Source organism: Saccopteryx leptura, chromosome 3 (genome assembly GCF_036850995.1).
Source record: "Saccopteryx leptura isolate mSacLep1 chromosome 3, mSacLep1_pri_phased_curated, whole genome shotgun sequence".
NCBI classification, from domain to species: domain Eukaryota; kingdom Metazoa; phylum Chordata; class Mammalia; order Chiroptera; family Emballonuridae; genus Saccopteryx; species Saccopteryx leptura.
Window position 1 is genome coordinate 16,776,191 of NC_089505.1, and position 26,732 is coordinate 16,802,922.

Here is a 26,732-nt window from a genome sequence, read left to right on the forward strand (position 1 = left end):
GGAGAGCCATGTCTCAGTGTTACATTGACAATATTTAATATAATGTCTGATCCATAGTAAGCTCTGACACAGTACAAACTGATCTGAGTTCACAATCTTGTTTCCCCTTTAAAAATACTCCCATTTCCCAAAGGCTACCTGTAAAAGGTGGCTTCCGGGCTTCCGAAATGAACACTTTCCAGGTGCTGTCTTCACTTGAGAGTATGATACGTATCTTATCCTGACTTTGAGTACAGTACTCTTTTGTGACGCTGTCTTAGTTTATTTGAATAATACTGACATTTGTTCAGAATTATTCCAATAGACTGCTGACTAGTTGAACTTAAACTCCTAAGTTTTCAGACATGATACTCCTACACCATACTTCCAATATTGAGTTAATGCATATGATTTTTAAAATAACAAATAACTTAAATTTTTTAAATATATTGATTTTAGAGAGATAAAGAGAAACAGACTTGTTCCACTTATTTATGCATTTAGTGATTGATTCCTGTATGTGCCCTGACCTGGGGATTGAACCTGCAACCTTGGCATATTGGTATGTGCAGACTAACCAGGTACCTGGCCAGAATGCAGATGATTTTGATCTTTACTGTAGGTCTGTCCTTGTTCTAAGAAGACAAGTTTTATTTCAGCATACGACAGAATTAACAGTCACTTCTGAATCTTTTCTTGAGAAGCAGATTATTTTCAGCATTGCATGCTTTCTATTCCTCATCCGATTGGTTAGGAAATAGGTTAAATGGACTGAATTACTTAGGTCCACTAATAGTGTCCTCTCAATTAGCATTGACATGAATCATTGGTTTATGGCTGTAATCACTGAGATACTTATAAACCAATCCTATTGGTTGGCATTCTGCCCCATTTCTCTTGTTCATGAGACTATTGTGAGACAACATCTGTGCTATAGCTATGATCCTATCAACTATGTGGCATAATTGAAAAATTCCTGTCTTTCGTGAATAACGCTTTGTTTTGTAGTATTGTAGAAATATCCTTTTAATCCATTTTTCAAGAAGCAAACCAGCCTGACCTGTGGTGGCGCAGTGGATAAAGCGTCGACCTGGAAATGCTTAGGTCGCCGGTTCGAAACCCTGGGCTTGCCTGGTCAAGGCACATATGGGAGTTGATGCTTCCAGCTCCTCCCCCCTTTCTCTCTCTCTCTCTCTCTCTCTCTCTCTGTCTCTCTCCTCTCTAAAATGAATAAATAAAAAAATTAAAAAAAGAAGCAAACCAAGTTCACTACTGTATATGTCGTTTGTATCATTTAAGCTTATGGTATCAATGTACTATCTATCTCAAACTAATTAAGCTAGTGTAGAGCAATAGCAGTGCTCTTATTTTACAGATATGAAACCTAGGGTGATCCAACGTATGACAAAAGCTATTTAAACTATTTCATTGGCATCACCTGAACCACGACTCAGTTTACGTGGCAATGTATTATAGAATGACTAACAGCTACATCCTGGACTGCAATCATCTTAGCATTAAAGTAATTCCTGGGTGGGGGGAGGGGAGGGGCACAAAGAAAACCAGATAGAAGGTGACGGAGGACAATTTGACTTTGGGTGATGGGTATACAATATAATCAAATGTCAAAATGATCTGGAGATGTTTTCTCTGACTTTATGTACTCTAATTGATCAATGTTACCCTGTTAAAATTGTCCAAATAAAATTAAAAATTCCCAACAACATTCACTATATCAGAGGTGTACCTAGAGGAAAGAAACCGTGGAGGGGGATGGGCGTGGTGAGAAAGGAGAAGAAAGCCTAGAATCTAGCTGATCGCATAAAATATTTAATTAAAAAGAAACTCATGTTAAGTTCCAAATTGTCATAAATGACAACTTTAAGGGACAGTAGCTGACAGACCAACCTAACAAAGCCATCAGAAACGCACTGATGCCTGGCCGGTGGTGACAGTGGATAGAGTGTTGACCTGGGATGCTGAGGTCCTAGGTTCGAAACCCTGAGCTTGCCAGCTTGAGCACAGGGTTGACGGCTTGAGTGTGGGATCATCGACATCCCATGGTTTCTGGCTTGAGCCCAGGGTCGCTGGCTTTAGTCTATGGTCACTGGTTTCAGCAAGGGGTCACTGGCTCTGGTCAAGACATTTATGAGAAGCAATCAATGAACAACTAAGGTGCCACAACCTCAAGTTGATGCTTATCATCTCTCCCCCTTCCTGACTGTCTCGTCAAAACACACATACACACACACACACACACCCCAACAAAACATTTACTGTCAAAACAATTGTAGGCCATGGATATTTGAAACTAAATTAAAACTAGACTGTGAAATAATAGCTGTAACAAATGCAAAAAGACTTTTACCTGTGCACATAGTATGGAATGAACTTATTTTAAAATCATTTTGCCAGAGAGGTCATATAAGAAATGATACCCAAGTAGCATTAAGCATACCTAGCCCTCAGATTTGGTTTCTAGTATCATTCTCCAATAAAAGGAATCAGGGCTCCATGGAGGGGTTGAAGATACATGAGATTGCTTGCAACATCTTGTGGCAGAGTAAGGAAATTCTAAGGGACACAGAAGCCAACTGGCAAAGCTCCCAATAGCCAAGGCTGGAGCAGTTTGCTCAACAAAATAAAATATCCAAAGTATAAAATAAATATCCACAAGTACACATTGATATCAATAAATGGGGGAGGAGACAAATCTGATTAGAATTCCAAATAATTTATATAGATTCTCTGCCCTCATAGAGGTAGAAGACAATAATAGCCACTTGCATGAAGCATAGAAAGGTTGAGTAAACTGAAGCTGGATCAAGGATTTTCCTTCAGTGATACAAAGACCTTCAAATGAATGGCAGGTACAGCTACTCTCAGATGACTAGCACCCCTTGTAACCATTTTCCTGGTCTTTCACATCCACCTTCACCCCCACCTGCAGTTTCAGCCATTTTTAATCTTGTAGGTTCCCTCCATATCACTCCTACTGTCTGTCCCTGCCCTTCTGTCTCCCCACTTAATGGGAGTCAACCACCTAGTCATAGAGCAATTCACCCAGCTCCTTGGATTATCAAGGAACTTTGCTATAGACCAGGGGTAGTCAACCTTTTTATGCCTACCGCCCACTTTTGTGTATCTCTTAGTAAAATTTTCTAACCACTCACTGGTTCCACAGTAATGGTGATTTATAATGTAGGGAAGTAACTTTACTTTATAAAATTTATAAAGCAGAGTTACAGCAAGTTAAAAGCATATAATAATAATTACCGGCCCTGGCCGGTTGGCTCAGCGGTAGAGCGTCGGCCTGGCGTGCGGGGGACCCGGGTTTGATTCCCGGCCAGGGCACATAGGAGAAGCACCCATTTGCTTCTCCACCCCCACCCCCTCCTTCCTCTCTGTCTCTCTCTTCCCCTCCCGCAGCCCAGGCTCCATTGGAGCAAAGATGGCCCGGGCGCTGGGGATGGCTCCTTGGCCTCTGCCCCAGGCGCTAGAGTGGCTCTGGTTGCGGCAGAGCGACGCCCCGGAGGGGCAGAGCATCGCCCCCTGGTGGGCAGAGCGTCGCCCCTGGTGGACATGCCAGGTGGATCCCAGTCGGGCGCATGCGGGAGTCTGTCTCTCCCCGTTTCCAGCTTCAGAAAAATACAAAAAATAATAATAATAATTACCAAGTACTTTATGTCGGATTTTTGCTAAGTTTGGCAGAATAAATCTTTATAAAACAACTTACTAAAGTTAAATCTTTTTATTTATACTTTGGTTGCTCCGCTACCGCCCACCATGAAAGCTGGAACGCCCACTAGTGGGCGGTAGGGACCAGGTTGACTACCACTGCTATAGACAGTAATCTATGGAGATAACTTGCCTTTATACTGAGAGAATTGAGAAACTTAAGGGAAGAATTTCTATGTGTTGGTGACATAAGTGACTGGATACTATGGTCTTTCTTCCAAATATATACATATTCCTTCTGGAAAGGGGAAGCAGGCCTGAGAATACATGAGATTCATATAATACGGTTTTGAGGCTGAAAGGGACTCTACAGGTTACTTGATTAAGAAAATAAAGTTGAAGAAAATAAAAACTAGGGCCATTAAATCACTCATTTTGAGTCAAATCCTCTACCTTGTACAAACTGTGTTCATAGAACATAGACTTTCAACCAAGTGCTCTTAGAATATGATCTTTTTAAAAAATTGATTTTATTGAGAGAGGGGGAGAAAAACAGAGGCAGGAACATTGTTCTGTCCCTGTATGTGCCCTGACTGGGTATCAAACCGGCAACCTCTGTGCTTCAGGATGATGCTCTAACGCAGTGGTTCTTAACCTGTGGGTCGCAACCCCGGTGGGTCGCCTAAAGCCATCGGAAAATACATAATGCATATCAGGTATTTACATTCCGAATAATAACTATAGCAAAATTACAGTTATGAAGTAGCCACCAAAATTATTTTTTGGTTTGGGGTCACCGCAACATGAGGAACTGTATTGTGAGGTTCGGCATTAGAAAGGTTGAGAACCACTGCTCTAACGGTAAGCAATCAAGCCACCTGGCCAGAGCAGAATGTAATCTTTTTTTTTTTTTTTTTTCTGAAGTGAGAAACAGGAAGGAAGTCAGACAGACTCTCACAAGGGCCAGACCAAGATCCACCCAGCATGTGGATGTCCACCAACATCCACCAGGGGTGATGTTCCGCCCATCTGGGCCTTTGCTCGGTTACCACAAGACATTCTGGCACCTGAGGTGGAGGCCACGGAGCCATCCTCAGTTCCTGGGCCAACTTTGCTCCAATGGAACCTTGGCTGCAGGAGGGGAAGAGAGAGAGAGAAAGCAGATGGGCGCTTCTCCTGTGTGCCCTGGCTGGGAATCGAACCTGGGACTTCCACACGCTGGGCCGACGCTGTACCTCTGAGCCAACCAGCCAGGGCCAGAATGTAATCTTTTTTTTTTTTTTTTTTTTGCATTTTTCTGAAGCTGGAAATGGGGAGAGACAGTCAGACAGACTCCCGCATGCGCCCAACCGGGATCCACCCGGCACGCCCCACCAGGGGCAAAGCTCTGCCCACCAGGGGGCGATGCTCTGCCCCTCCGGGGCATCGCTCTGTCGCCACCAGAGCCACTCTAGCGCCTGGGGCAGACGCCAAGGAGCCATCCCCAGCGTCTGGGCCATCTTTGCTCCAATGGAGCCTTGGCTGGGGGAGGGGAAGAGAGAGACAGAGAGGAAGGGGGGGGGTGGAGAAGCAGATGGGCGCTTCTCCTATGTGCCCTGGCCGGGAATCGAACCGGCCCCCCCGCCCCCGCACGCTAGGCCGACGCTCCACCGCCGAGCCAACCGGCCAGGGCCAGAATGTAATCTTTTAACAGAGGTTTTCACATTTGAAGTTCTGGATGTAGTAACCAATAACTAACATCAGAAAAAGAAGTCTATCAGCCTGTCTGGTGGCGGTGCTCTGGATAAGAGCATCAGCCTGGCACACTGAGGACTCAGGCTCAAACGGCTGAGTTTGCCAGCTTGAGCATAGTCTCACCAGCTCGAATGTAGGGTCAATGGCTTGAGTCCAAGGTCGCTGGCTTGAGCAAGGGGTCACTGGCTCTGCTGGAGTACCCAGTCAAGGTACATATGAGAAGTAATCAATGAACAACTAGGGGGCCGCAACTATGAGTTGATGCTATCTCGCTAAAAAAAAGTTTTTGGTTTGTGTTTTTTGTGGGATTTTTTTTTTTTTTTTTTTTTTTTTGTGGCAGAGAGAGTCAGAGGGACAGATAGGGACAGACAGACATGAAGGGAGAGAGATGAGAAACATCAACTCTTTGTTGCAGTTCCTTAGTTGTTCATTGATTTCTTATATGTGCCTTGACCCCGGGGGCTACAGCAGACCGAGTGACCCCTTGCTCCAGCCAGTGACCTTGGGCTCAAGCTGGTGAGCCTTGCTCAAACCAGATGAGCCTGCACTCAAGCTGGCGACCTCATGGTCTCGAACCTGGGTCCTCCACATCCCAGTCCAATGCTCCAACAACTGCACCACCATCTGGTCAGGCAAAAAAAGAAAATCTTTAATCAAAAAAAAATCTTGCCTGGCCTGTGGTGGTGCAGTGTTTAAAGCATCGACCTGGAATGTTGAGTCTCCAGTTTGAAACCCTGGGCCTGCCTGGTCAGGGCACATATGGGAGTTGATGCTTCCTGCTCCTTCCCCTCCCCCCCCCCTCTTTAAAATGAATAAATAAAATATTTTTAAAAAATCTTAGTAGACTAGTAGAAAAATGACAAAGGGGGATACCAACTGAATACATTTTCAAGAAGCTGAAGTGGCAAAGGCCTCTACAGAGAGTGGGCGGTACTTTCAAACATCAAACACCCAATGATTCCATCCCAAATTTCCAATTTAATTTAACAAAAATTATAACCTCTCTGGTCATCACCGTTATTCCAATTGCGGCAATAATGCCTTTCTCATCGATCAATTTGGCTGACATAAAAATCTCTATTCATCTTTCTTGGTTCAAGATTATATTAAATGGCCGCTTTGGAAAATACTTAACCTCGCCGATTTACTGGGGAGAGGAGAGCTAAGCAAAAAATAATTTTATTTCAAAGCCTAGAGAAATCCCCCATCCTGATGTCTACAGCCAGGTTTCAGAGAGAAATCATTTGTTCCCTCCTGAGAATTAAGCTCCTCGAGATGCACATCTTGACTCTATATCCCGGTCCATAGAAAAAGCTTAACTGAAAAAAGTGAGGCTGAAGTCAAATGCGTGGGCTGGGGCGGCGAGACCTTACTCCCACGAACTGGGGCGAGTCTGGGACAGCGCCTGGCGGGGGCGACGCGAGGCGACGCTGGCGAGCATGCGGAAGAGCGGGCCCCGGGCGACGGAGAGAGGCCGGAGGCGGCGCTCTCCCAGGCGCCGGGCGGGCTGAAGCCCCCAGTCCCCGGCCCCCGCGCAAGCGACGCCGGGAAATGCTCACATCCGGGAAACCTGCGGCGGAGTGCGGCCGCGGCGACACCGAGTGGAAGGCAAAATGGCGGCGACGGTGGCAACGGCTTGGTGCTAAGGGGAGAGCCAGGTCTCCGCGACCCTCGCGACGGGCCGCGCTGGCCCCTGGCAGCCCCAGGTGTGTCCCCCTGCCCTGCCCCCTCCTCCGGGGCTACTTGGGGTCCCTGGAAGGGGTTCCGGCCACCCGGCGCCCGCTTTCCAGTTCGTGGCCGCTGTCCAGGAGCCCCGCACTCCCTCGCAGGTAGGTCCGGGCTGGCGTGGCGGGTGGGGCGCACCCTCTCCTTCCGAGCCGGAGTCGGCGGGGCGGCGGCCGCCGGGGCCCACGCCCATCCCCGCTGGCGGGGCTCCATGGGCTGCTGCAGGCGGGCGGGCTGGCCCGGTCCGGTCCGGTCCGGGCCTGACTTGGTTGGCTGCATGGACCGGAGCTGAGCCCTGCCTTGGGGAAGCGAGGGTTGGCCGCGCCCGGAGCGGGAGGAAGAGCCCCAGGCTTTGCGGCCTTTGAGGTGCAGGTTAGGCTGGGAAGAGCCCGCTTTGCTGGAGGCCTTGGCGGCTACTGTCTCCCAATCCACTCGTGCCCGCAACACGCACGGCTCAGCGGCGCTTAGGAAAGAAAGCGAAAGGGGTTTCTGAAGGGCTATTACACTGAAAGAGCTACTGTTCTTTGCATCCAGGAGGGACCCTATCCTGGTTATACCTTGAAGAAATCTCGGGAATTTCTATTTCTAGTTCACTGTAATGTTAGATTACTGTTCATAGTTGGAAGGGGTAGGAGAGCTGGAGTGACCTTTATGGAGGAAGAGTACATATAAATACAAAGATTGCAGTAAAGAAAATCAAGGGAACATGGTTTATTTTGACTTCAAGAACTTGTATCTTGAAGAATGACTCTCTGGTGACTTGATTTAACCCCATTCACTGACTTCTCAACTGAAAGTTATTTTGTAAGGAAACTTAAGTTTTAATGTTTGTTGATCCATATGGCTTAAAAGATGTCATCGTGTACAAATTATTCATAAACTTAGTGAGAAATTGTATAATTGCACACGCAGATAATACTGTTATCAGGCCATTTTGAGAGAGTTGAATCTCCGGGATCATAAAGCTTGTTCAGCCTTTGTGGATTATTTATGAAGTTTAAAATTTTTATCAAATTTTCTCCCTGAGGAGTTAAGAATATAATTACTTATTATAATTAGAATGAGTGTACTCTGCTAAGATAACCACATTTGTGATTTAAGTTAATTTCTTTTCTTTAATAAGTTGACAGACAGGTAAAATGGGCTAGTTCATCCCCTGCGGCAGTGGAGGAATTTGATTTACCAGGAAAAGAAGTAGCATTGTGTTCCTCTGATCAGCTGCTACTGCAAGAAACTAGATCACAGTACATTCTGGGAAAGGTGCAGTCTTTCCATGTCTGAATATTTATTGAATATGCCTTGCCACCCTGAAAGCAAGTAAAGTACCATTATATTTTATTATCTGGATTTCGTTCTATAGATTGAGTTTTTATTTTTAATGTAGCCTTGGAACTGTTCCAATTCTGGTTATTTAGTTTTCATTCTAAATGTTAATTTAGTGAGGAAATTTTGTAGACCCCAAAAGTTAGTCATTGAGTAACATTTTTATTTATTTATTTATTTTTAATTTTTAATTTTTTACAGAGAGAGAGAGTCAGAGAGAGGGATAGATAGGGACAGACAGACAGGAACAGAGAGATATGAGAAGCATCAATCATTAGTTTTTTGTTGCGCATTGCAACACCTTAGTTGTTCATTGATTGCTTTCTCATATGTGTCTTAACTGTGGGCCGTCAGCAGACCCAGTAACCCCTTGCTTGAGCCAGTGACCTTGGGTCCAAGCTGGTGAGCTTGTGCTCAAACCAGATGAGCCCGCGCTCAAGCTGGCGACCTTGGGGTCTTGAACCTAGGTCTTCGGCATCCCAGTCTGACGCTCTATCCACTGGTCTGGCTCTATCCACCGCCTGGTCAGGCTGAGCAACATTTTTATCAAATAGAAGTGGCAGTTATTTTTCAACAGGAACATGAAATATAGTGATTGTATTCACTTTAGACTAGTTAATTCTTAGAAAGCAAATTGAAAAAAATAGGCAAAGATTCTTGAGTATTGCTGTGTAAACAGCTAAGACCCTGCTGCTAAGAAAGAGACAGTACATATGACTATTGCTATTCTCATAACTGATTTGGTTGGACCATTGAGATTGGCCATCTTTTTTATAAATCTATTTCAACCCAAAGTAACATTCTAAGTTGGACAAGATATCAATAATATATGTTTGGATTTATTGATATTTATATATTTGATGATGGTCTGAATTTATAAAGAAATGGAGGTTTTATCTATTCAGTCTAACCAATTTAAATGTCCTTTCAAAGAACGAGTAAGTCCTAATCCCTGCCTTTAGGAAACTCATATGTAGGTATGACCCTGACCAGGTAGTACAGTTGGTTAGAGTGTCAACCCAATACACCAAGGTTGCAAGTCCGATCCCTGGTCAGGGGAATCAACCAATGAGTGCGTGAATCGGTGGAACAACAAATCAATGTCTCTGTCTCTCTCTCTGTGTCTCTCTCTCCCTCCGTCCCTCTTTCTCTTTTAAAATCAATTAAAAAACAGATGTAAGTATGATGAGAACAGCACTGGGCTGGTTTAGGATGTGTGGAGCCCATTCCCTGCATGGTCTGCAACTGGCCATATGAACCTCAGCAGGCCACTTCCCTTCTCTGGATCAGTTAACTCATCTGGGGGGAGGGGAAGATTATATATATATATATATATATATCCATATATACACAGAGTTTTCAATATATATGTATGTATATATGAAACACCTATGCTTTATGAATTCTGTAGAAAAAATAAGTATAAGAATCGGTAAAAACAAATGCAAAGTGTATTTAGATTTCAGAGGAGAAGGTTAACAACTGGCAGTTCAATGAAAGCTTCATGAAGGAGGCCTTTGAATGGCATCTTAGAGGTTGGGTCTAACTTCTCTACAAGAAGAAGTTTGGCAGGGGATCTCCCATGTAGAACAAGCAGGATGTGTAAGGACATGAAAATAGAAAAAGTGCAGGATAATCAGCTGAGAGCCTGATTAGAGTAAAAGATGGGTGGGGTGAGGGAGTCTGGTTAAGATATCAGAAAGAAATAGATAACTAGCATTTACTAAATCAGTCACTTATTCTAAACATTTGACATGTATTATACTTATTTAATGATCAAAATCACCCTATTAAATAGAATAATCATTTTCCTCATTTGAGGATGAAGGAACTGAGGCCAGCTCATTAGTGGTGGCACTGGGATTCCGACCCTGGAGTTTGACTCCAGAGCTCTTACTTTACTTGCTAAGTTAAAGGAATCCCTGAAGATTCTGAGGAGGGAGTGACATGATCAGAACTATTAGAAAGACTCATTTGAAGAGTTCTTTTAAAAATTCTCTACCTATTATTAAATGGGATATTCACATGTCATTATCAAAGATTACTAAGATTTGTTAGTGCCAGTGTTGACCATACCTTGTTGGAGGGATTGTAAATTTAGTACACCTTTCTGGAAGGTAGTCTGACAGTAAGTATCAGAATTTTAAGTATGCATTCTTTTAGACCCAGCAATTTTACTTCTGGGAATTTACCTTTTTTTTTTTTTTATCAAGAGAGACATAGAGAAGGACCAAAAGGGACAGACAGACAGGAAGAGAGAGAGATAAGAAGCCTCAATTTTTTATTGCAGCATCTTAGTTGTTCATTGATTGCTTTCTCATATGTGCCTTGACTAGGGGCTCCAAGCGAGCCAATGACCCCTTGCTCAAGCCGGCCACCTTGGCCTCAAGCCAGTGACCATGTCTGTGAGCCCTCACTTAAGCCAGCAAACTGGTGAACCCGTGCTCAAGTCGGATGAGCCTGCGCTCAAGCCAGTGACCTCGGGGTTTTGAACCTGGGTCCTCTGTGTCCTAGACCAGTGCTCTCTCCACTGCACTACCTCTTGGTCAGGCTCTAGGAATTTATCTTAAGGGAAGTTCGCAGTTGTGTGTGCACAAGAATGTTTGATGTAGTATTTTTTTTATTAACTAATTTTAATATGTACAAGGAATATGTTATAAATGTAAGCTATGAAGCATAGTAAAATGGAACATCTGTGAATTCATTGGTTGATTCCTGTATGTGCCCTGACCGGGGATTGAACCCGCAACCTTGACGTATCAGATGATGCTCTAACCAAGCTTCCCAGCTAAGGGTCTTGACAATAAGTTTTTAAATTTTTTTATTTATTGATTGATTTGAGTGAGAAAGAGATCAGTGTGTTGTTCCACTTATTTATGATTCATTGGTTGATTCTTACATGTGCCTTGCATGTGCAGGGATCGAACCCGCAAGCTTGTTGGATCAGGATGACACTGACCAACTGAGCTACTTAGCCAGGGCTTGAAGATAGTATGTTTTGACACATATTTCGTGTTTAAGTGATTGTACTTCCTAAGAGCGTTTCTCACCTTTGAAAATTCTGTAATCTTGCCTAAATTTTGCAGTTGTTTATGCCTTTAATTTCATTGCCTGCTGCATGACAGGCAGTTTCTGAGTTTGTAATGCTATATCATAGTAACATTCCGAGCATTAATTAAAGGTTCAGAGTCTACCGTACATGGTGCTGCCAATGAAAATAGTACAATTGGCCCTGGCTGGATAGGTCGGTTGGTTAGAGCATCATCCCGAAGCACAGAGGTTGCCAGTTCTATCCCCGGTCAGGGCACATACAGGAGCAGATCGATGTTTCTGTCTTTCCCTCTCTCCCTTCCTCTCTCTCTAAAATCAATACAATAAACAGTTAAAAAAAATAATATAATTGAAGTGACAAGGAAATTTCACCTTTTACTTGTGGTCAAGTTGGCTATGTGCTATTGTCTGCTGCATCAGAGCTTCTCTGCTTTGTAGCTGACAGGTTCTTTTAATAATGCTTTTTAAGATATACTTAACTTTAGAAATACTAGAATGTAGAAAAGGATGCATCTTAGAATCAAGAAAATACTGTACTTACTGTTGTGGAAAGACATTCATAGTAATGTATGGTTGTGTTTTGTTTTGTTTTTTGCTATAATATTGGGCCCTAAGCAGCAGTAGCTAGATTTATTGGTCCTGTGGTCCATATATACCGTAGTCATCTTCATCAGGTCCTGATAGGGCTCCTCTTGGTCCAGAGACTTTTGAGGTTACCTTTGCTCTTGCTTTCTGTTCCACTAATCACTCACCACAGTACACAGTGATAGAACAAGGATGAGAAGGCCATAATAACACTTGTATTAGAGAAAGAGAAGAATGAGAGATAGCAATTCCTGACGTATAATAATTTCGAAATCTTTATAGACATATCTTGTGAAAGCAACCAGCTCTGGAGGCAGGAGAGATTCCTAGATTGGATCGTTATTCAACTCTAAAGGGAGGAACTCCCTTCACCCGTTGTTCTCTGTGACCTGTGGTCATTATTCTGCAGGAACGTCTGGTAGATCTTTTCATTACCATCCTTGACCACAGATTGAGCTTTGAGGGAATATTCTCTCTTTGGAAGGTGAGCTAAATGTTACACCTTGAAAAATTTATTAGCTATTAATATTTTGGAAAGGCTTAGGAAAAAATTGTTTATCATTAGGAACCATTTTCTTTTTTCTCTTTTAGAGTGTTTTTTCTTTTTTTTTGAATTGATATTGAGATAGAGACAGAAAGGGAGAGAAAGAGCAAGAGGGAGGAGAGAGAGAAGCATCAACTTGTAGTTGCTTCACTTTAGTTGATCGTTGATTGTTGCTTGTACGTGCCTTGACAGGAGACCCCAGGCAAGCCAGTGCCCCTTGGTCAAACCAGTGACCTTGGGCTCAAGCCAGCGATCTTTGGGCTTCAGTTCAAGCCAGTGACCTTTGGCTTCAAGCCAGTGACCTTGGGCTCAAGCCAGTGATGTTGGGCTTCAAGCCCACAACCTTTGGGCTCAAGCCAGCAAGCCAGTGCTCAAGCTGTTGAGCCTATGCTCAAGCTGGCAACCTGGAGGTTTTGAACCTAGGAACTCAGCATTCCAGGTCACTGCTCTATACACTGCACGACCACCATCAAGCCAGAATCCATATTTCTTCTTTTTTTAAAAGATTTTATTTATTCATTTTAGAGAGGGGAGAGAAAGAGACAGAGAGGGGAGAAGCAGGAAACATCAACTCCCGTATGTGCCTTGACCAGGCAAGCCCAGGAATCCGAACCGTTGACTTCCGCGTTCCAGATCAACACTTTATCCACTGCACGTCCACAGGTCAGGCAACTCCATCTTAGAAGCACGAGATATCAGACCTAATTTCATTTGTGAAGTAATTACCAGTAGATCAGGTTATTCTGTAGAGAGAATATGTGTAATTTTCAGCAACACAGTGACAGACTGTATCTTTTTTTATCCTCCATTAAAAAAAATTTTTTTTAATTAATTAATTTATTTTTTACAGAGACAGAGAGTGAGTCAGAGAGAGGGATAGACAGGGACAGACAGACAGGAACGGAGAGAGATGAGAAGCATCAGTCACCAGTTTTTCATTGCACGTTGCAACACCTTAGTTCATTGATTGCTTTCTCATATGTTCCTTGACCGCAGGCCTTCAGCAGGCCAAGTAACCCCTTGCTGGAACCAGCAACCTTGGGTTCAAGCTGGTGAGCTTTTCCTCAAACCAGATGAGCCCGCACTCAAGCTGGCGACCTGGGGTCTCGAACCTGGGTCCTCTCCATCTCAGTCTGACATTTTATCCACTGCGCCACCACCTGGTCAGGCTGTATCGTTTTTATTTTTACAAAATGGTGAAATGTACACTGCCAAGTAGAATTTTGATTGATTCATAACTAATGTAGCAATTGTACCGTAAAAGTAGTGATTATTGAGGTTAAGTCATCAGAAAACTGCCTTTTTAGTGGTTTGCCTTAGGTCTTCATCCTGTTTCAGGCCTGCTACAGATACACATCTATATGTATAATGAATATTCATAAATATAATTCAAAAAAATAAAAAGGGGTTATTTTAAAAAAAAATTTTTTTTTTAAATTCATTTTAGAGAGGAGACAGAGAGGGAAAGAGAGAGAAGGTGAGGAGGAGCTAGAAGCATCAACTCCCATATGTGCCTTGACCAGGCAAGCCCCGGGTTTCAAACTGGCGACCTCAGCATTTCCAGGTCGACGCTTTATCCACTGCGCCACCACAGGTTAGGCCAAAAAAAAAAGGGATTATTTTTAACAGCTCTAACATATAGTTTATGTGGCATGAAGTTTACTCATTTAAAGTATACAGTTACAATTAGGTAGGTTTTAGTATATTTACAAGTTCTACATCACTGTAATCTAATTTTAGAATATAAATGGCTTGATTTTATCCTGACCTATGGTGGCGCAGTGGATAAAACGTCGACCTGGGATTCTGAGGTTGTCTGTTCAAAACCCTGGACTTGACTGGTCAAGGCCCATATGAGAGTTGATGTTTCCTGCTCCTCCCTCTTCTCTCTCTCTTCTCTCTCTCTAAAACAATGAATAAAATCTAAAAAAAAATTACTAAAAATTTATAAATGACCTGATTTTATACATAGTTGTAAAACTTGGCCTTTTTTTGCTTAGGAATACATTATGGGCATCTATTCGTGTCAGTACATTTAGATAGAACAGCATCAATTCTTTTTAACATCTGCTTCACCACATATATAGATGTAATGTGAATTACTTGAATAGTTACTGATGAGCATCTAGATTGAGGTCATCTTTTGCTGTTATACTTGGTATTGCAAGGAACATTCTACATATTAAAAACTTGTGTATATATTCCTTTAATTGTATTACATTGTTCATCGTAATCCTTGTTACTCCAACCATTTTATTCCTTAGCATACAGTTTTTGAGGGGAATTACCTATAAATGCCCAAGTTCACATTGCTAATAATTAACAGAACAAGTACTTGAATAATTTTTTTGTTTTTTCCATTGTAAGTCCTGTGCACTTTTTTGACAAACTAGAGTATATGATTAGAATTAGGGAAGAGCTAATGGTGTTTAGGGGACATGTGTTTATTTCATTTGTTCAACATGTATATTTATTGAGCATGCACTCTGTGCCAGGCTCTGATGTAGGTGTAGGTAGACAATGGTTAAGTGAGACAAATAGGATTCTTTTTACTCTTAAAGAGCTTTATTTCAGTGAGGGAGACAATGAACAAGTAAACTAGTAAGGTAATTTTAGATAGTGGTAACTACTATCCAGAACAATAAAACAGAGTATTTAGATGACTAGGGAAAGGGTCTTTGAGGACATAACAGGACTGAGGCCTTAGTGACAAGGAGGTAACTATGTCTGTCTGTCTATAGACATCTTCATGTAACATGAGTGGTGATTACATCCAATGAGAATAGAAATAGGCTCTCAGTAGAGGGTAATTAGCAGTGTTTCACATCCCAGTGATACCACTTACAAACTCTTTTACCCAGACTCTCTGAACTTGTTTTCTTACAAAGGAGAGAGAGTAAACCCACTGCACAGAGCTGTTCGGATGGTTCGTAAGAATGTAGGCAAAGTTGTGTAGCACTGGCTTGTGGCAGGCTTGCAACAGGCCAAGTCAGATTTCATGATTCTCCAAATAAAGAATATATTTCTAACAATTTTTGTAGATCCCAAATTGGATGGCTTTCTTCAGTTAGTGATTTCCCTATCAGTGGAGACATGTCAGTAGATTTTAGATGACTATTCTTCTGGTGTGTTGTAGAAGATATTCATGTATTCAGTGAGAAATTAGACAGTTTGGTTTAGAGGTCCTTTCCCAATCCTGTTGTTTTTGTTTTGTTTTCTTTCTTTTCTTTTTTTTTTTTTATCTAAGTTGGAAACGGGAGGCAGTCAGACAGACTCCCACATGCACCCAACCAGGATCAACCCGGCATCCACCCGGCACGCCCACCAGGGGTTGATGCTCTGCTCATCTGGGGCGCGCTCTGTTGTAACCAGAGCCATTCTAGCACCTGAGGCAGAGGCCATGGAGCCATCCTCAGCATCCTGGCCAATCCTGCTCCAGTGGAGCCTCGGCTGTGGGAGGGGAAGAGAGAGACAGAGAGGAAGGAGTAGGGGAGGGGTGGAGAAGCAGATGGGCGCTTCTCCTGTGTGCCCCAGCCGAGAATTGAACCTGGGACTCCTGCACGCCAGGCCGACGCTCTACTACTGAGCCAACTGGCCAGGGCCTTTGTTTGTTTTCTTAATTTAAGCTTTTAATTTATTGTTGACGTAGTTTCAAGTGTTCCACTCCCCATCCAATTGTTAGTAAGTGTACTGTCGCTAGAGTCCCAGTCTACAATTGGGGAAATCTATTTTATTTTATTTATTTATTTATTTTTTTCATTTTTCTGAAGCTGGAAACAGGGAGAGACAGACAGACTCCCGCATGCGCCCGACCGGGATCCACCCGGCACGCCCACCATGGGGCGGCGCTCTGCCCACCAGGGGGCGATGCTCTGCCCATCCTGGGCGTCGCCATATTGCGACCAGAGCCACTCTAGCGCCTGGGGCAGAGGCCGAGGAGCCATCCCCAGCGCCCGGGCCATCTTTGCTCCAATGGAGCCTTGGCTGCGGGAGGGGAAGAGAGAGACAGAGAGGAAAGCGCGGCGGAGGGGTGGAGAAGCAAATGGGCGCTTCTCCTGTGTGCCCTGGCCGGGAATCGAACCCGGGTCCTCCGCACGCTAGGCCGACGCTCTACCGCTGAGCCAACCGGCCAGGGCCTGGGGAAATCTAAAATTGAAACTGGTGAAGTTGATATGAGTTTGCCCATTGAATTTTTTACTCAGTAACCCCTTTTATTTTATATACTTTGATACTTACTACAGCACTCTTAAAATTATTTTTTATCATAACCACTAGTTTAGATAATTTTATAGAGTAAGAAATAGGCACGGAGAGGTTAACTAACTTGTTCTTATCATACAGTAATCCATAATGGAGCCTGAACTAGATATATAGCCTAGGTCTCTGCCTCCTGAATCTGGATTTTACCCCCTAATTCATGATACTGCTTTATCAGTTAATCACTTTATAGCTTTTATTTCGTTTTATGTTTTTTTAGGGTTAATTATTTCAATTGTAAAGAACTCTAAACATTCCTGGGGACTTCTGCAGAGGATCTTTTTCAGTTTTGTTCTAGAGAAGACTGAATCTATCAAGTGGCTCTCTTAAAGTCCTTTGTGTGGGTTATATATATAGATGTTTTCATGAAGAGAAGTGAAAAGCCAGAAGGATATAGACAAATGAGGCCTAAGACCTTTCCTGCCAGTAACTACACTGGCAGTAGTCGGCAAATGTTGCAAGAAATTCGGGAATCCCTTAGGAACTTATCCAAACCATCGGATGCCGCCAAGGCTGAGCATAACCTGAGTAAAATGTCAATTGAAGATCCTCGACAAGTCAGAAATCCACCCAAATTTGGGACTCATCATAAAGCCTTGCTGGAAATTCGAAACTCGCTACAACCATTTGCAAATGAAACAAGTCGGAGTACTTCAGAGGTTAATCAACAAATGCTTCAAGATTTGCAAGCTGCTGGATTTGATGAGGTAAGAACTTTTAAAAACAAAAGACAGGATTTTTCTTACTCTGTGTCATATTACATATTTTTGGTGACCTCCTGCCTAAATGGTTTCTAAATATAATGTATACATATTTGTATATTCTATCAGCAAAGAGTGTTCACAATTCTAGTAATTGTTAAAATAAAATAATTATTATTTTGTTTTCTCTGGCTTCTGGGATTTAAAAGGTTAGGCCCTGAGTTAGGAAGTGCAGCTGAAGAAAGCCCGGGGAGGGCGGGGAGGGCCGCAGTGTGAGTGCGCTAGGAGCTCTGGTGGGCTGGAGGCTGGTGCACAACCGGCAGGCCTGAGGCCTGGCCAGTTAAGTGATATGTGTCCCAAAGCAGGAGCTAGAATCAGGGATTTCGTCAAGCAGTTGGAGTCACACCACTCAGGTCCAAGTGCTGAATTCACAAAAACTACAAATTTACAGGTTGATCAGTCTTCAAGAATTTCAGAGTTTTATTTTAATGAAATTTCTGTTCATGTTAATTATGCCAAGGCTTAAATATTTACTTTCAGAACTCATTAAAAAGTTTTTCACAGCATATTTATTTAATCATATTTTGTTATTAATAAATTTTGTTATTTAGGTTAATAGTTTATTTTCCATGATCATATACTTTATATGAACATTTTAGGTGGCAGAAATCTTTTTAGATAAAAATTGACTATGGAAAATATAGTTAAATGTGAATAATCAAGCATTAATTACATTTTCTTTCAAAATTATAGAATCTTTTCTCCTGATTGTAAAAGTCATATCTATTTCCTGTTAAAAATTAAAACATATTGTATGGCCAGTAGCTGCGGCCATTGTGGCCATGCACATGCAGGTGCTCATTGAATTCGGACAGATGGTCAAAAAACAGTAGAGCCAAAAACTGGTGGGCCATTCCTTTATTGAAGACTCGCACCGGCCTATGAGCAAGCACACAGGGCTTCCGAAGCCATTGACACATGCTCACGTTCTCCGGTTGCACAACCAAGAGAATCTTCTCTGGTTTTTCCTAGACACAAAGGCCTCACCAATCTCAGCGGAGCTCACAAAAGCCCTCTCCTCTGTTTCCTATCTCCTTCTCTCTGCACAAACTTTGCAAAACCATGGCTTCCTTCTCCTTCTCCTCTCTTCTTTTTCAATGCTTTCCGGCAGGAAACCCTCTCCTCTAGCAGACATTAGCAAGACAGTGGCCCTTCCCCAGCAGGAAGGTGATTTGCAATTGCATAGATCACATACCGGGCACTGCCCAGCGCCATTTTTAACATTAAAAGTGAGCAAATGCAAAAAATAGAAATTTTACAAACTCATTTGCCCAACACATATGAAGAACTGAAAATCACATTTAGTTCCATAATACAAAAATACCCTTAAAATTCTTTCTCTATTGTTAATATTTTGGTGACCACATTTTCAGTTATTGCTATATTTAATTTTAAAAATGAGAATCTAAGTTTGCATTATAGAGATAAGTAAAGAATTTGATAAGGGAGATTTAGAAGAAAAAAGATTATTTTTTCTGACCTATTCATCCACTTGATTAGTACTATTTCCTATCATTTTTATGTATAAATATTGTAAAAATACTGAGTTTGTAAATAGAGCAAAAGGAGAGGAGAGGGCCTGGGATGTTTTCCTGTTTAATAGTTGGAGGGTTCAAGAAATGGCTTAATGGAGATTCTCCAGAGCACTGTTTTTTCTCTCTAATCTCTTAGCCATAAGACGAAGAATAAAGACACAGCTCTTATTCTTTTTATTTATTTTTTTTAAAGATTTTATTTATTCATTATAGAGAGGGGAGAGAGAGAGAGACAGAGAGAGAGAAGGGGGAAGGAGCAGAAAGCATCAACTCCCATATGTGCCTTGACCAGGCAAGCCCAGGGTTTTGAACCAGCGACCTCAGCATTTCCAGGTTGGCTTTATCCACTGTGCCACCACAGGTCAGGCTTATTCTTTTTATATATTGCTAGCAAGAGTTTAGAAAATCACATGGAGCCGGACCAGGCAGTGGTGCAGTGGATAGAGCATCAGACTGGGATGCGGGGGACCCAGGTTCAAAACCCCAAGGTCGCCAGCTTGAGCACGGGCTCATCTGGTTTGAGCAAGGCTCACCAGCTTGAGCCCAAGGTCGCTGGCTTGAGCAAGGGGTCACTCGGTCTGCTGTAGCCTCCCGGTCAAAGCACATATGAGAAAGCAATCAATGAACAACTAAAGTGCCGCAACGAAGAATTGATGCTTCTCATCACTCTCCCTTCCTGTCTGTCCCTCTCTCTGTTGCCCTCTGTCTCCCTGTCTCTGTCACTCACACACACACACACACACACACACACACACACACACACACACCCACCCACCCACATGGATATAAAGGTTCTTAAGTGGTAAAGTGTTAGGTAAGATAACTTTTTTTTTTTTTGGTGACAGAGAGAGAGGGACAGATAGGGACAGACAGACCAGAAGGGAGAGATGAGAAGCATCAATTCCTTGTTGTGGCACCTTAGTTCATTGATTGCTTTCTCATATGTACCTTAATGGGGAGGGGCTACAGCAGACCAAGTGACCCCTTGCTCGAGCCAGCGACCTTGGGCTCAAGCTGGTGAGCTTTGCTCAAACCAGATGAGCCCGCACTCAAGCTGGCGCCCTCGGGGTCTTGATTTTGAGTCCTCTGTGTCCCAGTCCGATGCTCTATCCACTGCGCCACTGCCTGGTCAGGCAGGTAAGATAACTTAACCGCTGTAGATACATTTGTGTTTATGTGTGAATCCATCAATCTGGATAGTGAGTCATACCAAACATGTTCCATACCTTTAAAGAACTTAAAAATTCTTTCTAATGTAGATAATTTTAAGACATTTAAGACATTGGTCAATGCCCTATTCTTTTATCTGTTGGCAATATAATTGCTTTGCATTACAAAGATATGTTAGCTCTGTTACAATCACACATTTCAAAGTTGTCACCTTATATTAACCCCTTAAGCAAGGTTGTTTTACTGAAAGCATTTAGACGTTCATCAGTCCTCAATTGTCCAAATAATGAAGGTATGGTATTATTTATACCCATGGTGATGTAAAGAATACAGCAATTTACTTCTATTACCTCTTTGAATCACTAATTCTGACAACTTTCTATTACAGTGCAGAATTTATTCAAGATCCCAACTTGGGCCTGACCAGGTGGTGGCACAGTGGATAGAGCATCAGACTGGGATCTGGAGGACCCAGGTTCAAAACCCCAAGGTTGCCAGCTTGAATGCAGGCTCATCTGGTTTGAGCAAATCTCACCAGCTTGAGCCCAAGGTTGCTAGCTTGAGCAAGGGGTCACTCGGTCTGCTGTAACCCTCTGGTCAAGGCACATCTGAGAAAGCAATCAGTGAGAAACTAAGGTTCCATAATGAAGATTTGATGCTTTTCATCTTTCTCCCTTCCTGTCTGTCTGTCTCTATCTGTCCCTCTCTCTGACTCCTCTGACTCTGTCACCAATAAAATAAAATAAAATAAAAATTTAAATTTAAAAAATCCCAACTTGGTACTTCAAAGTTCTTACTCAGTTGTCACTTAATTATTTTTATCATTTCATAAGCTCTGATCTATTTGCTATGCCAGGTTAAGGCAGTTGCAGTTTGTTGCCTTTTTTTTTTTTTTTAGTGAGAGAAGGGAATGGGGGACAGACAGGAAGGGAGAGATATGAGAAGCATCAATTCTTTGTTGCAGTTTTAGTTGTTCATATATTGCTTTTTCATATGTGCCTTAACCAGGGGGCTCCAGCCAAGCCAGTGACCCCTTGCTCAAGCCAGCGACCCTGGGCTTCAAGCCAGCAACCTTGGGCTTCAAGCCAGCGACCTTGGGCTTTAAGCCAACGACCTTGGGCTTCAAGCCAGTGACCATGGGGTCTTAATCTGTGATTCCGGCTTAAGCCAATGACCCTGCATTCCAGCTGGATGAGCCCGCACCCAAGGTGTGACCTCAGGGTTTTTTTTGTTTGTTTTTTGTTTTGTTTTTTTACCTCAGGGTTTAACCTAGGTCCTCAGCATCCCAAGCCAATGCTCTACCCATTGTGCCACCTCCTGGTCAGGCAGTTGCAGTTTTTTGAGAAGGTGTTTCTGGTGATGTGTAAAATTTAAAAAACCCTCAAATATTTCAAGATTGATTTAATCAAAGGAACAAATGTTAAATAAGATTGATGTATTCTTGGGACACATGAAATTATAATCCTTGCAGCATATTTTTGCTTTTAGGCATGAATATCAAAAATATAGTTATGTGTTTTCTTGTCACATGAGACTTCTGTTCCAAAGTTACTGATCTGAGGGTGCTCTTTTCCACACTGACTAAAGCACCCCACTTAGGGAGCATTTGGCTGATATTGTTACTAATGTAAAAAATATTTTAACATATATAGAGTGGGGCAAAAGCAGATTTACAGTTGAGAGTACATGAAAACACGGAGTTTATTCTTATTTTATTATTGTATTTTTCATATGAACAACTGTAAATCTACTTTTGCCACAACCTGTATATTAAAAAATAAAAGCCAGCATAATTTTCACTAGCATCACAGGCTGAAATTCCAGTGCATTTTACCAGAATATGGCTCTCACAATATTGAAAAGATGGGTGGGTGCCAATTTTCTCAGCAACTAAATTGGCAGTGCTGTGTGATAATAGATAAATACAGTTACAGTGCACTTGACTTAACCAGTTCTAAAGTTAAGCACTCCCTGATGAATTTTAATTTGGGTTGGTTTATGTTATTTAAAATTTTTTTAAATTTTATTTATTCATTTTAGAGAGGAGAGAGAGAGACAGAGAAAGAGAGAGAGAGAGAGAGAGAGAGAGAGGAGAGAGATGGGGGGAGGAGCAGGAAGCATCAACTCCCATATGTACCTTGACCAGGCAAGCCCAGGGTTTCAAACCGGCAACCTCAGCATTTCCAGGTCGACGCTTTATCCACTGCGCCACCACAGGTCAGGCCTGTTATTTTAAATTTGTGCATAAAGTGAGATTTACTAATTCCTTTATATTTTGCTACAAATTTGCAAATTCTGATTGGCAAAAAAAGTGACCAATACAGTACCTTGTATTAGTTAAAGATTGGGTTTGGTTGCTATAACAAAAATCCAAATAATACTTGAAACAAAATAGTGACTCAATTTATATAGCTAGCATTGGTTTGGTCTCTTAAAAATTTCAGAACCGCCTGACCTGTGGTGGCGCAGTGGATAAAGCGTCGACCTGGAAATACTGAGGTTGCCAGTTTGAAACCTGGGCTTGCCTGGTCAAGGCACATATGGGAGTTGATGCTTCCAGCTCCTCCCCCCTGTCTCTCTCTTCTCTTCTCTTCTCTCTCTCTCTCTCTCTCTTTCTCTCTCCCTCTCTAAAATGAATAAGTAAAAAAAAAATTAAAAAAAAAAATTCAGAACCAATGACTCTTGCTAGTTTCTGGAATTTTCCTTCTTGGTGCCCACATGCAGTGGAATAGATAGCATATCTGTTGTCTAGGAAACAGGACATAGAAGGGACCAGTACCTAAAGCAGGGAAAGCAACGTTCTTACCTTTGGGCAGAAATATGTGGCCAGTGTAGCTATAGGGAAAACTTCTACCTACTCAGTAACTTTTTCCAAAAAGGGAAAATGGATCTTGAGAAGGCAACAAGTCTCTGCCACAACCATTTTGAGTTGATCTCACACTGCTCCAGTCTTTTCACTTAGGGGTATCATCTATCAGCCTGTTCACCCATAAGTCTTCCTCACTTAAAAATAGTTTGAAATACTAAATTCCTCTAGGACAAGTGGCCTGCTGCTTGAAAAATGCATATTGGTATGCTTTCTGAATGTTTGAGTATCGTAATTTATGTTTACATAATAACATAAAGGACAAGGAGCAGAACAAGGAAGACAGCTCACGTCTCAGCTCCCAGCACTGTGCTTATGTGCTTTTACATGTTTTCTTGTCTTGTACTCACATCAAGTCTGTGAGTCTGTTACAGTGAAGAAAGTAAGCTCTGAAGTGTCAAAGAACTTTTCAGAGTTCCCATAGTTTTCAAGTGGGGTACATAAATCTACAATCAGGAGTCTATTTTTGTTTCTGAGCCGGAAAAGCAAAAGCTTAGTAATGTGGGGCTGCTGGAACTCAAAGTCAGTTCTGTTTGGTTTCACACTTTTTCCACCATACCTCTAGCCTCTTAAAGCCTTCATCACATAATCATGTATAACCTACGGGTTTTTCCTCTATCATTTGTCTTATATTTATGTCCTTGTAAATAAAGTTCTCTGAAAATGTAAGCTCAGGGAGGAGAGAAGCGGAACTACATAGTTTTTTTACTAGTAAACACAGTGGCAAAGGTGCTAAATAAAATGCTTTAATATCAGTGAGATAAACCAGTCAAAGAAAGACAAGTACTGTATGATTTCACTCATATGTGGAATCTAATGAACAAAATAAACCAAAAAACAAAATGGAAACAGACTCACAGATTTGGAGAACAGACTGACATCTGTCAGAAAGAATGGGGGTTGAGGTCTGGGTGAAAAAAGCAAAGGTATTAAGCAAAGAAAAAAAACTGATCGACACAGACAGCAGTGTGGAGGTTGATTGCAGGAGGGAAAGGGGTGGGGGAGGAGCGGAAGGGAGAGGCGGACAGATGGTGATGGAGGAGACTTGACTTGAGGTGGTGAGCACACAGTGCAGCATACAGATGATGCACTGTAGAATTGTGCACTTGAAACCTGTATAATTTTATTAACCAATGTCATCCGAATAAATTCACTAAAAATTATTTTTTTAAAGTTTTAACAATACAAAACTGGTTTTCAGCATTTTTTTTTTGCATTTTTCCGAAGGTGGAAACGGGGAGGCAGTCAGACAGACTACAGACTCCCGCATGCACCCGACTGGGATCCACCCGGCATGCCCACCCGGGGGCAATGCTCTGCCCATCTGGGGCGTCACTCTGTTGCATCCAGAGCCATTCTAGCACCTGAGGCAGAGGCCACAGAGCCATCCTCAGCGCCCGGGCCAACTTTGCTCCAATGGAACCTTGGCTGCGGGAAGGGAAGAGGGAGACAGAGAGGAAGGAGAGGAGGAGGGGTGGAGAAGCAGATGGGCGCTTCTTCGGTGTGCCCTGGCCGGGAATCAAGCCCGGGACTCCCGCACGCCAGGCTGATGCTCTACCACTGAGCCAACCGGCCAGGGCCAGTTTTCAGCATTTTTAATGATACTGTTTTAACAATATAATAGTCTCTGTTCATGTAAAAATTAAACTAAAAATGAAAAATAATCAGAATCGTATTGCTGTGAAGTTTTGAGTACGTGAAACTTCATGTACCTGGAAGAAGCTAATCCTAGAAGCAAAAGGTAATATGTGACATAGAGGTGAGAATATTAAACAGTTGAGTTGAAGGTTTCTTTTGTTTTCTCTAGTAACCAGAGAATGTATGGATTTTTACAGTAGTTCTACCTACAAGACATGAATATTATGGTTTGGGGCCTTTTTCTTCCTATATGGAATTTTTTTAGTGGAACTCATAGTGTTCTTTCCCTCTAATTAATTATAAGATTTAAATTTGTTTTCAAATTTTATATCAGGAGATGGTTATACAAGCTCTTCAGAAAACTAATAACAGAAGTATCGAAGCTGCAATTGAATTCATTAGTAAAATGAGTTACCAAGATCCTCGGCGGGAACAGATGGTTACAGCGGCTGCCAGACCAATTAATGCCAGCTTGAAACCAGGTGATTTATCAAACTTCTCCCTTACTCTCTTATTTTATAGCATTATTTTAAAATATAAGTATATCTCAGATCTTTAGAAGTTGTTAAAAGCATCACAATAAGTAAAAGTCTCAGATTAGGATAATAATGTGACAGTGGTACACTGCACCACGATGAAGGAGGGGATGGCCCAAGCTCCCTAAGTAATTCTCATAGGCAGCAGTCTGCACTGAGAACTACTTGATTGGTTATCTTGCAACTGAAATACTTCTTTTTAACCACAAATATCATTCAGACTAATTTTTCTTTTTATAAGTAAAACATGTTTATTTTAGAATGTTTAGAGCCCAGGCGTCCCCAAACTGCCGGTGCATGCGGCCCCATGAGGCCATTTATCCGCCACGACCCCCCCCACACACACTTCCGGAAGGGGGCACCTCTTTCATTGGTGGTCAGTGAGAGGAGCACTGTATGTGGCGGCCCTCCAGCGGTCTGAGGGACAGTGAAGTGGCCCCCTGTGTAAAAAGTTTGGGGACCCCTGATTTAGACAGTAATGAGCAAAAAGAAGACATTATTAATACTCAGAAGATTTTTGTTTTTCTCAGTCTTTTTTCCTGTGTGAAACATGAGTGGTTTGGTACATGGTTGTTTGTTTCTTTCTTTATTTAGAAAATTAAATTTAACAGGGCGACATTGGTCAACAAGAGTACATAGATTCTGGGCAGACTCCTCCGCATCATCTGAACTGTCGATTATGTTTGTATACCCATCACCCAAAGTCAGATCATCCTCCGTCACTTTATATTTGTCCCTCTTTACACCCTCCCCCACCTCCCACCCCCTCTTCTACTTCCCCCTTGGTAACCACTGCACTCTTATCTATGGCCATGGGTTTCAAGTTTGTATCCCACCTATATGTGTGGAATCATACAGTTTTTAGCTTTTTCTGATTTATTTCATTCAGTATAATGTCATCATGGTCCATCTATGTTGTTGTAAATGATATTGTGTCATTGTTTCTTATGGCTGAGTAGTAGTCCATTGTGTATGTGTGTGTGATATGTATATTTTAGTTCTTTTGTTTAAGCAGAAAAACGGGTGATACTGTAACCTATTTCATTCACTTAATATAACTCCTTATTATGAAATGGAATGATTTTAATAGCTGCATTAAAATAGATTTATCACATACTTTATTTAACCATGCTCTTATTTTTTTAACTTTGTCTTGTTTCCTTCTATTTGCCATTATAGATAGCCTTTCTGTAAATGCCCTTTTGCCTAAATAGGTATTTGTATATTCCTGGTGATTTTGTTAAATTTTTAAAGACTTGCAAAAACTTAAGGTTTGTTTTAGATTCTGCTGTCAGAAAAGTGTTACCAACCTATATTCTCCTAATCAGTTTAATATGAGAATGCCTATAT

General features: G+C 42.1%; 1 protein-coding gene across 3 annotated transcripts in view; it reads left to right on the plus strand.

The window, feature by feature from the left end:
- The first annotated feature begins 6,611 nt into the window (after positions 1–6,611).
- The window catches only part of LATS1 (large tumor suppressor kinase 1), a 47,789-nt gene continuing 27,668 nt past the window's right edge, over positions 6,612–26,732 (plus strand). The window contains exons 1-4 of one of the 3 annotated variants that reach the window (XM_066373018.1): positions 6,612–7,220; positions 12,485–12,559; positions 17,097–17,583; positions 25,181–25,328. In XM_066373018.1, coding sequence (XP_066229115.1) covers positions 17,242–17,583; positions 25,181–25,328 — 490 coding nt within the window. In that variant the 5' untranslated portion in view covers positions 6,612–7,220; positions 12,485–12,559; positions 17,097–17,241. Of the gene's footprint in view, positions 7,221–12,484; positions 12,560–13,144; positions 13,283–17,096; positions 17,584–25,180; positions 25,329–26,732 lie in introns of all 3 variants that reach the window. The other 2 variants (XM_066373017.1, XM_066373016.1) reach the window with 2 other exon arrangements.